Source organism: Thalassophryne amazonica, chromosome 13, assembly GCF_902500255.1.
Source record: "Thalassophryne amazonica chromosome 13, fThaAma1.1, whole genome shotgun sequence".
Classification (NCBI taxonomy): Eukaryota; Metazoa; Chordata; class Actinopteri; order Batrachoidiformes; family Batrachoididae; genus Thalassophryne; species Thalassophryne amazonica.
In genome coordinates, this window is record NC_047115.1 from 94,666,056 (window position 1) to 94,681,604 (window position 15,549).

At 42.6% G+C, this 15,549-nt stretch overlaps 1 protein-coding gene across 1 annotated transcript in view; it reads left to right on the top strand.

Annotated features, from left to right (window-relative positions):
* Positions 1-355: 355 nt before the first annotated feature.
* Positions 356-15,549, top strand: part of LOC117523000 — a 30,269-nt gene continuing 15,075 nt past the window's right edge. Inside the window, exons 1-2 of the mRNA XM_034184416.1 lie at positions 356-446; positions 3,234-3,476. Of these exons, the coding sequence (XP_034040307.1) occupies positions 356-446; positions 3,234-3,476 (334 nt within the window). The remainder of the gene's footprint in view (positions 447-3,233; positions 3,477-15,549) is intronic.

Consider the following 15,549-nt stretch of genomic DNA (forward strand, 5'->3'; position numbering starts at 1 on the left):
ACTCCCTCAGGGACCATGAGGTTCTAGCAGCATTGTATAGCAGCACACAGGGTACGAAGCACACAGAGTATAAAAAGTGAAAGTAAAAAAGAAAACAGTTTGCAAATATAAATATAAATTCCAGACATACTGATCAGTTCTGGTTTACTGGCTACTACTGTTCCTCTCCTTCCTGTCCTCTGTCTTCCTGTTACTCCTCCTCCCTCTGAGTGAAGAGTTGTACAGTCTGATGTCCTGAGGGACAAAGGAGTTTTTCAGTCTGTTGGTCCTGCACTTGGGAAGGAGCAGTCTGTGGCTGAAGAGGCTCCTCTGGTTGCTGATGATGGTGTGCAGAGGGTAACTGGTATCGTCCATAATGTCCAGCAGTTTGTCCAGCGTTCTCTTCTCTTCCACCGTCACCAGAGAGTCCAGCTTCATGCTGACCACAGAGCCAACCCACCTGATCAGTTTGTTCAGCCTGGATGTGTCCTTCTTTGATGTGCTGCCCCCCAGCACACCATGGTGTAAAAGGAGTTACTATGGACTGGTAGAACATCCACAGGAGTTTCCTGAGGATGTTAAATGACCGCAGACTCCTCAGAAAGCACAGTCTGCTCTGTCCCTTCCTGTACAGGTGGTTGTTGTGGGTTGTCCAGTCCATTTTGCTGTTCAGCCACAACCTGAGGTACTTATAGGAATCCACAGCCTCCACCTCAGCTCCCTCGATCAGAACTGGTCGCGGACTTGGTCTTGACTTCCCTAAGTCATTGACCTGTCATGATCTGGACTTGTATATTATGTTCTGTTTGTTTAGTTGTGCTTAGGTTTGAGTTTGTTTTTCTGTGTGTGATTTATCTTGTTGGGTTTTTCCTACTTGGGCTTTGTCTGTCCCTATCTCTCTTGTCGGTCTCTCTTGGTGCTTGGTGGTGGGCGGTACACACTGTCTGGGCCACACTCTGTTCTGGAGCTTTCCACACAGCTGTTTGTAATCTGTAGTGCATCACCAGGGTGTATATAAGCTTCACTGGTTGCACTAATTCTCAGCCAGAATGTTGTGCTTTGTGTTTTCTAGTCCTGCTTCCATGTTGTGTTTTTGACCACCTGCCTGTTCCTGACCACACCTAACGCCTGATGTTTTGGATTTGTTTGCTGATTTTGGACTGCCTTTCTGTGTACCGGACCCCACTGAATTATTTAGTAAATGATCTTAAAAATTAGAGCTGTGTTGTCGAGTCCAGCATTTGTGTCCAGATGTCTCTGTCCACCAAACCTGATATGAGCAGCTCCTTTGTTTTCGAGGTGTTGAGCTGTAGATAGATGGTTTGTGTGGCATCAGGCAGCAAAGTCTTTCAGTAGGCTCCTGTACTCCTCCTCTGTGTCATCCCTGACACATCCAACAATGGCTGTGTCATCTGTGAACTTCTGGATGTGACACAGCTCAGAGTTGTAGCAGAAGACACCTCTGTACAAGGTGAAGAGAAGAGAGGCCAGCACCGTGCCATGGGGTGCTCCGGTGCTGCTGATCACAGTGTCAGACGTGGTGTCCCTCAGCCTGACATACTGCGGCCTGTCGGTGAGGTAGCTGGCGATCCAAGTGACCAGGCAGGGGTCCACTCGCATCCTGTTCACTTTGTCCTGAAGCACAAGAGGGCTGGATGGTGTTAAAGGCACTCGAGACGTCCAGGAAGAGAATCCTCACTGTGCCATTTCCCTTATCCAGGTGTGAGTGGACTCGGTGTAGCGGGCAGAGGATGGCATCCTCCACACCAACACCTGCCCTATATGTAAACTGCAGACAGTCCTTGGTGTGTTGCACCTGCAGTTTGAGGAAGTCGAGGAAGAGCCACTCCGTCTTCATCAGGTGTGAAGTGAGTGCCACTGGTTGGAAGTCTAGATGACTAAATGCACTGAGCTGATGCCATGTGATCCCACGCCATGTGAAATGCCTTTTCAATCCTGTCTGTGTCCCATACACACGGCAGTTTTGACAATAAAGTTGACATAACTGAGGAATTGATTGAAAAGTTATCTGTCACAAAAACACAAATAATTTGTTTTTTGAAACATCATAGACCCATGTCATTCTTATTAGGCATTATTCACACCCAAATCATTAACATTTCATGGATAAGAGTTTCTTTGTTTTTCCGAATATGGCTTCATGAAAAATTAACAAGGACATGACAAAAAACAAGCAAACCATGAATCATGTGCTCCTATGGTGTCAGGAAGAGAAGGGGAGCACACACAGTGTGAGCACTAAATATAAACTGGACACTCAGAAGGACAGTTCTGGATTATGGGAGCACTGTGGATTTACCAGCAGCAAGGAGTCACTTCAAAAAACTGCACAAAACTCAAGTACACAGACTTTGTAGCAGCACAATGTTTGTCAGGATGAACTGCTACAGTCGTGTAATCCATCAGTTTATTGCACACTGAGGATGTTTTTTGACTGAAGTGCTTAAAAAAGACTACACCACCTTCAAAGTTATCATGGGTGTCTAGGTGGCTTCCCTCACCAGTCTCCTTCTTGGCATTCAGTCACTCAGTTTTGAGAACTCTGTAGTCCAGACACATGTACCATACTGCTTTCATGATCCATGTAAATGAAGTACAAGAGGTGTTCATTGACTTGGAAATGTTCATACGAAAACTGGCTGTAAAAATGATGATTAATGTGTGTTATACCAACAGAGACACATACTTATGCACACACCATTTTTTTTAACTTTGATATTTTTATTTAATTTATGTCAGTTGTTTCACTGAGTTTAAAGAGAATACTTTGAGAAATTTTAACATAAAAAAAGCCTGAATCCTTTTTTGTTTAACTTCATAAACAATTCATTATATATATATATATATATGTAGCCCTGTCTAAAGTCCCTGACTACAGTATATAAAATCAGTAACGTATGTAAATAGTTGTAGGATACACCAAAAGTTCATGATATTAAAACTGGTTAGAAGGTGCATTAGATACATTTGCATAAATAACATATGTACTGTTTAAAAGTTAAGCTACACATTTCTAAAATGTGCCATGGTCCTTTAAAATCCCGAATTTAGGAGAATATGAGTTTGTTTGAGCCTGTGCAATCTAACCTGTTAACAATTTAATGTCAGTCAGTTTGTTTTAAGTATTGCTATTGGATTTTACTGAAGTAACAGCCAATCCCAAGTTTTCCTAAAAAGGGGCAGAACAAGTGACGTGAGCGAGAGTGTCGTTTTTTTTTGGCAGACGTACTGAGGGTCGGAGGGAAAGAGTCAATCGGAGACGTGGAGAGAGAGAGAGGTTTGGAGCGGTTTTCCCAGTCTTCCCAGTGGATGGACTCTGCTGTTTTTCCTGGTGCTGTTTCGTGCTCATTCTTCCTGGTGGTTCCTGGTGGTTCCTGAGGTCCCGACAGCTCCGGTGGTTCCTGGTACTAGCTGCTCCGGTCTTACTGCCATTGCTCTGGTGACTGTTAGCTCCCCTATCAATTCATTTGGGATTTGTGAGTATTAAGTGAATCAACTGAACTGCACGTGCTTTTTTTTTTTTTTTTTTTCTGCTTGTGTCGGAGTGAAGCGGCCAAAAGGTTTTAGGCCCCATCGCACCCTGGCTTCAACTCAGGCCTGCAACTTTTGATTAAGGAGTAAAAATTGAGTGTGTGTGTGGGCCCACTGAAGATTTGGAGTTATTGAGTTTTTTTTTATATATTTTTTTTTAGGGTTCTAGCCAAAGTTCAAGAGTATTTTTTTTTTTATAAAGAAAGACAGGTCACTTTATATTAGCGCAGCTCAAGAACAGGAAGATAATGTTATCTCATATAAATGTGTAAAAGATTTTTTTTTGTTGTTGTATACTAAAGAAAAAAACTTGAAAGCAGAAGAAACCTCAGTTCAACTTGCACATTTTCGGTTGTAACATTTTTAGTTTTGTTTATATTATTTTTACTTTACCAAAAGTTTTTTTTTTCTTCTTCAAGTTGTGTAAATAAATGCCTGCACAAGGATTATTGTATTTAAAGTACCGTTGTATGGTGTCCTTATTAATTTTAGTAGGAAAACTCAGAGATCAAGATTTAGTAAAACTTAAAGGGAGGTACCTTAAAGGGTAATAAAACATAAAACATTTCATCAACGAACTCAGGCCCGATCCCATTGTACTACCCACTCTAGATAACTATAGCTACGTGGGACTAGGGTTACATAAATGGAGGCACCGCTGGGATTGCATTAGAATAAATTAAAATATTTCTCAGTCAAAAGTAACTGGACCCCACAACTTTAAGGCAATAATACAGTTATAATTATTATAACTGATAATTATAGTGGGCGATTTTAACATCCACACAGATGCTGAGAATGACAGCCTCAACACTGCATTTAATCTATTATTAGACTCTATTGGCTTTGCTCAAAAAGTAAATGAGTCCACCCACCACTTTAATCATATCTTAGATCTTGTTCTGACTTATGGTATGGAAATAGAAGACTTAACAGTATTCCCTGAAAACTCCCTTCTGTCTGATCATTTCTTAATAACATTTACATTTACTCTGATGGACTACCCAGCAGTGGGGAATAAGTTTCATTACACTAGAAGTCTTTCAGAAAGCGCTGTAACTAGGTTTAAGGATATGATTCCTTCTTTATGTTCTCTAATGCCATATACCAACACAGTGCAGAGTAGCTACCTAAACTCTGTAAGGGAGATAGAGTATCTCGTCAATAGTTTTACATCCTCATTGAAGACAACTTTGGATGCTGTAGCTCCTCTGAAAAAGAGAGCTTTAAATCAGAAGTGTCTGACTCCGTGGTATAACTCACAAACTCGTAGCTTAAAGCAGATAACCCGTAAGTTGGAGAGGAAATGGCGTCTCACTAATTTAGAAGATCTTCACTTAGCCTGGAAAAAGAGTCTGTTGCTCTATAAAAAAGCCCTCCGTAAAGCTAGGACATCTTTCTACTCATCACTAATTGAAGAAAATAAGAACAACCCCAGGTTTCTTTTCAGCACTGTAGCCAGGCTGACAAAGAGTCAGAGCTCTATTGAGCTGAGTATTCCATTAACTTTAACTAGTAATGACTTCATGACTTTCTTTGCTAACAAAATTTTAACTATTAGAGAAAAAATTGCTCATAACCATCCCAAAGACGTATCGTTATCTTTGGCTGCTTTCAGTGATGTCGGTATTTGGTTAGACTCTTTCTCTCCGATTGTTCTGTCTGAGTTATTTTCATTAGTTACTTCATCCAAACCATCAACATGTTTATTAGACCCCATTCCTACCAGGCTGCTCAAGGAAGCCCTACCATTATTTAATGCTTCGAGCTTAAATATGATCAGTCTATCTTTGTTAGTTGGCTATGTACCACAGGCTTTTAAGGTGGCAGTAATTAAACCATTACTTAAAAAGCCATCACTTGACCCAGCTATCTTAGCTAATTATAGGCCAATCTCCAGCCTTCCTTTTCTCTCAAAAATTCTTGAAAGGGTAGTTGTAAAACAGCTAACTGATCATCTGCAGAGGAATGGTCTATTTGAAGAGTTTCAGTCAGGTTTTAGAATTCATCATAGTACAGAAACAGCATTAGTGAAGGTTACAAATGATCTTCTTATGGCCTCAGACAGTGGACTCATCTCTGTGCTTGTTCTGTTAGACCTCAGTGCTGCTTTTGATACTGTTGACCATAAAATTTTATTACAGAGATTAGAGCATGCCATAGGTATTAAAGGCACTGCGCTGCGGTGGTTTGAATCATATTTGTCTAATAGATTACAATTTGTTCATGTAAATGGGGAATCTTCTTCACAGACTAAAGTTAATTATGGAGTTCCACAAGGTTCTGTACTAGGACCAATTTTATTCACTTTATATATGAAGTTATTGTACTTGGCCCCACAAATCTTAGAAACATGGTGTCTAACCAGATCCTTACTCTGGATGGCATTACCCTGACCTCTAGTAATACTGTGAGAAATCTTGGAGTCATTTTTGATCAGGATATGTCATTCAAAGCGCATATTAAACAAATATGTAGGACTGCTTTTTTGCATTTACGCAATATCTCTAAAATCAGAAAGGTCTTGTCTCAGAGTGATGCTGAAAAACTAATTCATGCATTTATTTCCTCTAGGCTGGACTATTGTAATTCATTATTATCAGGTTGTCCTAAAAGTTCCCTAAAAAGCCTTCAGTTAATTCAAAATGCTGCAGCTAGAGTACTGACGGGGACTAGAAGGAGAGAGCATATCTCACCCATATTGGCCTCTCTTCATTGGCTTCCTGTTAATTCTAGAATAGAATTTAAAATTCTTCTTCTTACTTATAAGGTTTTGAATAATCAGGTCCCATCTTATCTTAGGGACCTCGTAGTACCATATCACCCCAATAGAGCGCTTCGCTCTCAGACTGCAGGCTTACTTGTAGTTCCTAGGGTTTGTAAGAGTAGAATGGGAGGCAGAGCCTTCAGCTTTCAGGCTCCTCTCCTGTGGAACCAGCTCCCAATTCAGATCAGGGAGACAGACACCCTCTCTACTTTTAAGATTAGGCTTAAAACTTTCCTTTTTGCTAAAGCTTATAGTTAGGGCTGGATCAGGTGACCCTGAACCATCCCTTAGTTATGTTGCTATAGACGTAGACTGCTGGGGGGTTCCCATGATGCACTGTTTCTTTCTCTTTTTGCTCTGTATGCACCACTCTGCATTTAATCATTAGTGATTGATCTCTGCTCCCCTCCACAGCATGTCTTTTTCCTGGTTCTCTCCCTCAGCCCCAACCAGTCCCAGCAGAAGACTGCCCCTTCCTGAGCCTGGTTCTGCTGGAGGTTTCTTCCTGTTAAAAGGGAGTTTTTCCTTCCCACTGTAGCCAAGTGCTTGCTCACAGGGGGTCGTTTTGACCGTTGGGGTTTTACATAATTATTGTATGGCCTTGCCTTACAATATAAAGCGCCTTGGGGCAACTGTTTGTTGTGATTTGGCGCTATATAAAAAAATTGATTGATTGATTGATTTGGCGCTATATAAAAAAATTGATTGATTGATAACGTGCTGCAAGAACTGTAACCATAGCAATAATGGCAAACCAAATGAGCAGTCCATCCCAAAATGAGTTGGTTAATTGGTGCAAAGGAGAATCAGTAGACATAAGACATGCCCTCCTGTTATATGGAGTGCCTGAAGGTGTAACCAAAGAAGAGATAAAAGAAACAGCAGAGTCTATCAAAACCCTGGGAAAAGTTGTAGTTAGGGGAAAAAATTTTAACCCTTCATTACAGTCTGTAATGGTGTTATGTGAATGTCGTGAAGTGGTAGACCCCACCAAGATTCCCCCAGAGATAACGCCGATAAGTGGTGGAAGTGGATGGAAAGCAGTGTATTATACTGAGCCCCAGTTGGATGAGTTTGAAGAAAAGCTACGTGCATTTTTACAGAAGGAAGGGAAAACCTTAGAAGATATCCAGGGTTTGAGCACTGTTAGAGAAGAGAACAGTAATCCTGAGGCCATCATCTGTGCAGTTGGTGATATAATGGTCAGAACGAACAAACCGCCCGACAACCACTCTTACAGACGTTTAAGGACATTTTCTGGTATCAGTCCCACCCCTACTGGAGAAGAGTCACTAGACAGCTGGTTGGAGCAAGCCTCACTTCTAGTAGATGAAGGTGAATGCTCTAATAAAGAGAAACAAAGGCGAATACTGGAAAGTCTCAAAGGGCCCGCCTTGGAGATCATTCAAGCAGTGCGTATGACTCATCCTGATGCTAGTCCCCATGACTACATAGAGGCCATAGATAGCATTTTTGGTACAGCAGAGTCAGGAGAGGAACTCTATTTGTCATTCAGAGCTCTCCACCAGCAGCCTGGTGAGTGCATGTCTGATTTCCTGCGAAGATTGGAGAGGTCTCTTGTCAAAGTTGTGCAGAGAGGTGGGTTATCTGTTAGTGATGCTAACAAAGCCCGAGTAGAGCAGCTCATAAAAGGATCCACCTCAGACCTCATGCTGCTTCAATTGAAAATAAGGGAGTGGAGAGATAACCCCCCTACATTCTTGAATCTGCTGCGAGAAGTGATTGAAGAGGAAAGTCGCCAGTCAGTTAGACAAAGTCAAATTACACCTATGCGCCATCAGCGTGTACGTACCATTCACATGGAAAAGGAGAAAGAACCTGATTCAGCCTCTAAGGATGAACTACGAGCTCAGATTAAAGAGTTGAGAGAGCTGTTGGAGGAAAGAAACCATCCACAACCTCAGTCTCTGTCCGATTGGCATTGCAAGAGTCCGAAAGAAAAAGAAACTGAAAACAGAGACACAGGGTGAACTACAGTCACTAAGAAAACAAGTGAAAGCACTAGAAAACAAAATGAGTGTAATGGCAGTGAAATACACCTCGGCCCCCCAGCGAGAACACAGGACACAGCCCAGCCAAAACAAATCAGCCCCCAGTTACAAGTCTGTGCTGTTCAAAGAAACCTCTCCCAAAGACTCCGATGAATATTTCTGTTACAGGTGTGGAGAAAATGGTCATATAGCTATGAGATGTACTGGGCCAGAGAACCCCCAGAAAGTCATAAGTAAGCTTATACGTTCGGTGCAAAGAGCACCTGATCCCACCAAAGGGAAGCCAGAGCCCACTGCAGAAGAGCAGTGTGTGGCTAGGATCCGCAAGGTTGAAGTCCCAGAAAATGACACTGACCTACCTGAGGGTCTTGTGGGCCCATCATTCATTCATACCATCAAAGTGAATGAGGTACCTTGCGACGCTCTCATTGACAGTGGGTCCAATGTGACTATCATCTTCGAAAGCTGGTATAACGAGCACTTGACAGATGTTCCAATAGTACCTTTCTCTAGACTTGGACTCTGGGGCCTCTCCGACACAGAATTTCCTTATAAAGGCTATGTTGTGGTAGAGATGGAGTTTACTGAGGAGATCACTGGCATGTCTGGGAAAGTAGAAGTACTCGCATTGATTTGTCGTGAGCCCAACTACCCGCAGCAAACTCCTGTGCTTGTTGGCACCAATACATCTCTGTTCCGTCGTTTATGGGAAATTGTGAAGATAGAGAGCGACAAGAACGCTGTTCACTCAATGAGAATTCAGTCTGTATATGCTCCAGTCAGAGAAGAAGAGGAGCTAGTTAAAGACAAGCTGGAAAAGGAGGAAGTTCTGGGCCAGATCAAATGGAAAGGACCCGATCCGCTGTCCATCCCTCCAGGTGCAAAGTATTACGCCACATGCAAATTAGACAGATATGCTGCCCCCTCTAAAGATTTGGTGTTGATTGACGCCTCCACTGCCCAGCCACTCCCAGCAGGTGTGCTGGTTCAGCCCGGAGTGCTTCCAGATGCTGACATAGACAGTAACAGTTTCACCTCTTGCTTGCCTCTACTGGTGGTTGGCTCTCAGTGCGGTATTGTATCACTTCCTGTTCCGGAGCACAGCGGTGTTTTTCTGTATCTGTTAGCTGTTTAATCAGCGCAGTTAGATTGATCTAGTTATCTAGATTACGATTTGTTTCCCAGTGTAATCTTTACGTGCCTTAACTAAAGCACTCCTTCTGCTGAATCACCTCTAAATTATTTACACATTATTCACTTTGCGTGTTTTTAGGAATCCGCTAGCTTAGCGTAGCTACTAGCTCTTAGCCGATTTAGCATGGCGGCTTCTCCTGTCTCTCCCGCACTTTTCTGCTCTGGGTGTGAAATGTTTAGTTATTCCTCGGCCTCCTTTAGCAGTAACGGTACTTGTAATAAGTGTAGCTTATTCGTAGCTTTGGAGGCCAGGCTGGGCGAATTGGAGACTCGGCTCCGCACCGTGGAAAATTCTACAGCTAGCCAGGCCCCTGTAGTCGGTGCGGACCAAGGTAGCTTAGCCGCCGTTAGTTACCCCCTGGCAGATCCCGAGCAGCCGGGAAAGCAGGCTGACTGGGTGACTGTGAGGAGGAAGCGTAGCCCTAAACAGAAGCCCCGTGTACACCGCCAACCCGTTCACATCTCTAACCGTTTTTCCCCACTCGACGACACACCCGCCGAGGATCAAACTCTGGTTATTGGCGACTCTGTTTTGAGAAATGTGAAGTTAGCGACACCAGCAACCATAGTCAGTTGTCTTCCGGGGGCCAGAGCAGGCGACATTGAAGGAAATTTGAAACTGCTGGCTAAGGCTAAGCGTAAATTTGGTAAGATTGTAATTCACGTCGGCAGTAATGACACCCGGTTACGCCAATCGGAGGTCACTAAAATTAACATTAAATCGGTGTGTAACTTTGCAAAAACAATGTCGGACTCTGTAGTTTTCTCTGGGCCCCTCCCCAATCAGACCGGGAGTGACATGTTTAGCCGCATGTTCTCCTTGAATTGCTGGCTGTCTGAGTGGTGTCCAAAAAATGAGGTGGGCTTCATAGATAATTGGCAAAGCTTCTGGGGAAAACCTGGTCTTGTTAGGAGAGACGGCATCCATCCCACTTTGGATGGAGCAGCTCTCATTTCTAGAAATCTGGCAAATTTTCTTAAATCCTCCAAACCGTGACTATCCAGGGTTGGGACCAGGAAGCAGAGTTGTAGTCTTACACACCTCTCTGCAGCTTCTCTCGCCCTGCCATCCCCTCATTACCCCATCCCCGTAGAGACGGTGCCTGCTCCCAGACTACCAATAACCAGCAAAAATCTATTTAAGCATAAAAATTCAAAAAGAAAAAATAATATAGCACCTTCAACTGCACCACAGACTAAAACAGTTAAATGTGGTCTATAAACATTAGGTCTCTCTCTTCTAAGTCCCTGTTGGTAAATGATATAATAATTGATCAACATATTGATTTATTCTGCCTAACAGAAACCTGGTTACAGCAGGATGAATATGTTAGTTTAAATGAGTCAACACCCCCGAGTCACACTAACTGTCAGAATGCTCGTAGCACGGGCCGGGGCGGAGGATTAGCAGCAATCTTCCATTCCAGCTTATTAATTAATCAAAAACCCAGACAGAGCTTTAATTCATTTGAAAGCTTGTCTCTTAGTCTTGTCCATCCAAATTGGAAGTCCCAAAAACCAGTTTTATTTGTTATTATCTATCGTCCACCTGGTCGTTACTGTGAGTTTCTCTGTGAATTTTCAGACCTTTTGTCTGACTTAGTGCTTAGCTCAGATAAGATAATTATAGTGGGCGATTTTAACATCCACACAGATGCTGAGAATGACAGCCTCAACACTGCATTTAATCTATTATTAGACTCTATTGGCTTTGCTCAAAAAGTAAATGAGTCCACCCACCACTTTAATCATATCTTAGATCTTGTTCTGACTTATGGTATGGAAATAGAAGACTTAACAGTATTCCCTGAAAACTCCCTTCTGTCTGATCATTTCTTAATAACATTTACATTTACTCTGATGGACTACCCAGCAGTGGGGAATAAGTTTCATTACACTAGAAGTCTTTCAGAAAGCGCTGTAACTAGGTTTAAGGATATGATTCCTTCTTTATGTTCTCTAATGCCATATACCAACACAGTGCAGAGTAGCTACCTAAACTCTGTAAGGGAGATAGAGTATCTCGTCAATAGTTTTACATCCTCATTGAAGACAACTTTGGATGCTGTAGCTCCTCTGAAAAAGAGAGCTTTAAATCAGAAGTGTCTGACTCCGTGGTATAACTCACAAACTCGTAGCTTAAAGCAGATAACCCATAAGTTGGAGAGGAAATGGCGTCTCACTAATTTAGAAGATCTTCACTTAGCCTGGAAAAAGAGTCTGTTGCTCTATAAAAAAGCCCTCCGTAAAGCTAGGACATCTTTCTACTCATCACTAATTGAAGAAAATAAGAACCCCAGGTTTCTTTTCAGCACTGTAGCCAGGCTGACAAAGAGTCAGAGCTCTGTTGAGCTGAGTATTCCATTAACTTTAACTAGTAATGACTTCATGACTTTCTTTGCTAACAAAATTTTAACTATTAGAGAAAAAATTACTCATAACCATCCCAAAGACGTATCGTTATCTTTGGCTGCTTTCAGTGATGCCGGTATTTGGTTAGACTCTTTCTCTCCGATTGTTCTGTCTGAGTTATTTTCATTAGTTACTTCATCCAAACCATCAACATGTTTATTAGACCCCATTCCTACCAGGCTGCTCAAGGAAGCCCTACCATTATTTAATGCTTCGATCTTAAATATGATCAATCTATCTTTGTTAGTTGGCTATGTACCACAGGCTTTTAAGGTGGCAGTAATTAAACCATTACTTAAAAAGCCATCACTTGACCCAACTATCTTAGCTAACTATAGGCCAATCTCCAACCTTCCTTTTCTCTCAAAAATTCTTGAAAGGGTAGTTGTAAAACAGCTAACTGATCATCTGCAGAGGAATGGTCTATTTGAAGAGTTTCAGTCAGGTTTTAGAATTCATCATAGTACAGAAACAGCATTAGTGAAGGTTACAAATGATCTTCTTATGGCCTCGGACAGTGGACTCATCTCTGTGCTTGTTCTGTTAGACCTCAGTGCTGCTTTTGATACTGTTGACCATAAAATTTTATTACAGAGATTAGAGCATGCCATAGGTATTAAAGGCACTGCGCTGCGGTGGTTTGAATCATATTTGTCTAATAGATTACAATTTGTTCATGTAAATGGGGAATCTTCTTCACAGACTAAAGTTAATTATGGAGTTCCACAAGGTTCTGTGCTAGGACCAATTTTATTCACTTTATACATGCTTCCCTTAGGCAGTATTATTAGACGGTATTGCTTAAATTTTCATTGTTACGCAGATGATACCCAGCTTTATCTATCCATGAAGCCAGAGGACACACACCAATTAACTAAACTGCAGGATTGTCTTACAGACATAAAGACATGGATGACCTCTAATTTCCTGCTTTTAAACTCAGATAAAACTGAAGTTATTGTACTTGGCCCCACAAATCTTAGAAACATGGTGTCTAACCAGATCCTTACTCTGGATGGCATTACCCTGACCTCTAGTAATACTGTGAGAAATCTTGGAGTCATTTTTGATCAGGATATGTCATTCAAAGCGCATATTAAACAAATATGTAGGACTGCTTTTTTGCATTTACGCAATATCTCTAAAATCAGAAAGGTCTTGTCTCAGAGTGATGCTGAAAAACTAATTCATGCATTTATTTCCTCTAGGCTGGACTATTGTAATTCATTATTATCAGGTTGTCCTAAAAGTTCCCTAAAAAGCCTTCAGTTAATTCAAAATGCTGCAGCTAGAGTACTGACGGGGACTAGGAGAGAGCATATCTCACCCATATTGGCCTCTCTTCATTGGCTTCCTGTTAATTCTAGAATAGAATTTAAAATTCTTCTTCTTACTTATAAGGTTTTGAATAATCAGGTCCCATCTTATCTTAGGGACCTCGTAGTACCATATCACCCCAATAGAGCGCTTCGCTCTCAGACTGCAGGCTTACTTGTAGTTCCTAGGGTTTGTAAGAGTAGAATGGGAGGCAGAGCCTTCAGCTTTCAGGCTCCTCTCCTGTGGAACCAGCTCCCAATTCAGATCAGGGAGACAGACACCCTCTCTACTTTAAGATTAGGCTTAAAACTTTCCTTTTTGCTAACGCTTATAGTTAGGGCTGGATCAGGTGACCCTGAACCATCCCTTAGTTATGCTGCTATAGACGTAGACTGCTGGGGGGTTCCCATGATGCACTGTTTCTTTCTCTTTTTGCTCTGTATGCACCACTCTGCATTTAATCATTAGTGATCGATCTCTGCTCCCCTCCACAGCATGTCTTTTTCCTGGTTCTCTCCCTCAGCCCCAACCAGTCCCAGCAGAAGACTGCCCCTCCCTGAGCCTGGTTCTGCTGGAGGTTTCTTCCTGTTAAAAGGGAGTTTTTCCTTCCCACTGTAGCCAAGTGCTTGCTCACAGGGGGTCGTTTTGACCGTTGGGGTTTTACATAATTATTGTATGACCTTGCCTTACAATATAAAGCGCCTTGGGGCAACTGTTTGTTGTGATTTGGCGCTATATAAAAACATTGATTGATTGATTGATTCAGAATGAGTCCAAAACGACAACTTCCATACCAGTGGGAACTGTCGTTGCTGAAATGTATGCTGTTGACACAGTTACCTCAATCCACCCATCTGACTGCATAGCAGAGACTGGTAGACCCAAGCCTTTTTGATTTTGGAGATTCCCCTATCCCCGAGGAGTGGAAGAGCCAGCTTAAGCAGAAATTGGCTGAGAGGCGGAACGTTTTCTCACTACATGAGTGGGATGTTGGTTTGGCCAAAGGAGTCGAGCACCACATACGCCTGCATGACACCAGACCGTTCAGAGAAAGATCAAGAAGAGTAGCCCCAGCAGACATTGACGATGTGAGGCGGCACATACAACAGTTGCTGGCCGCTGGAATTATAAGAGTCCCGTAGCCCCTATGCCTCCCCAATCGTTGTAGTACGGAAAAAGAATGGGACTATAAGAATCTGTATTGATTACAGAACACTCAACAACCGCACTACACCAGACCAGTACACAATGCCACGCATTGATGATGCCTTGGACTCTTTATCTGGCGGTAAATGGTTCTCTGTATTAGATCTGCGTAGTGGCTACTACCAGATACAGATGGCCAAAGAGGACAAAGAAAAGACAGCATTCATTTGTCCCCTCGGGTTCTATCAGTTTGAACGCATGCCACAGGGAATTACTGGAGCCCCTGCAACATTTCAACGCTTGATGGAGAAAGCTGTTGGCGACATGCATCTCCTGGAAGTCATTGTGTACTTGGATGATATCATCGTCTTTGGCAAAACGCTTGAAGAGCACGAGCGGCGTCTCCTCAAGGTGTTGGACAGATTAGAGGAGATTGGCTTGAAAGTTTCCATTGACAAATGCCAATTCTGTCAGCCTCAAGTGAAGTACATCGGCCACATTGTCTCCATGAATGGTATAGCCACTGATCCAGAAAAAGTGGAAGTGGTGAAACACTGGAAAGCACCTACTCACTTGAAACCTCTAAGGTCATTCCTTGGATTTTGCAGTTATTACCGCAGGTTTATTGCAAACTACTCCGCCATTGTCCGTCCCCTCTCCGAGCTCACCAAAGGTTATGAACCCACTTGGAAAGATCCAAGAAGAGCATGGGCCAAAACAAAGTATACCTAAAAGCATCAGAGCCCTTTGGAGAACGGTGGACACAAGCCTGTCAGCATGCTTTTGAGAGAATCCGTGACTGTCTGATGAATGCCCCAGTGTTAGCATTTGCTGACCCCACAAAAACGTACATCTTGCATGTGGACGCCAGTATGAATGGCCTTGGTGCTGTCCTGAACCAGGAGTACCCTGAGGGACTTAGGCCAGTAGCTTTTGCAAGTCGAAAGCTTAAAGACTCAGAGCACAACTACCCAGTCCACCAACTGGAATTTTTGGCATTAAAGTGGGCAGTTGTGGACAAATTCCATGATTACTTGTACGGTGCAAAGTTTATTGTAATAACTGACAACAACCCATTAACGTATGTGTTGACCTCAGCAAAGCTCAGTGCACTTGGGCATCGCTGGCTAGCTGCTCTAGCCACATACGATTTCAGCATCCAGTATCGCC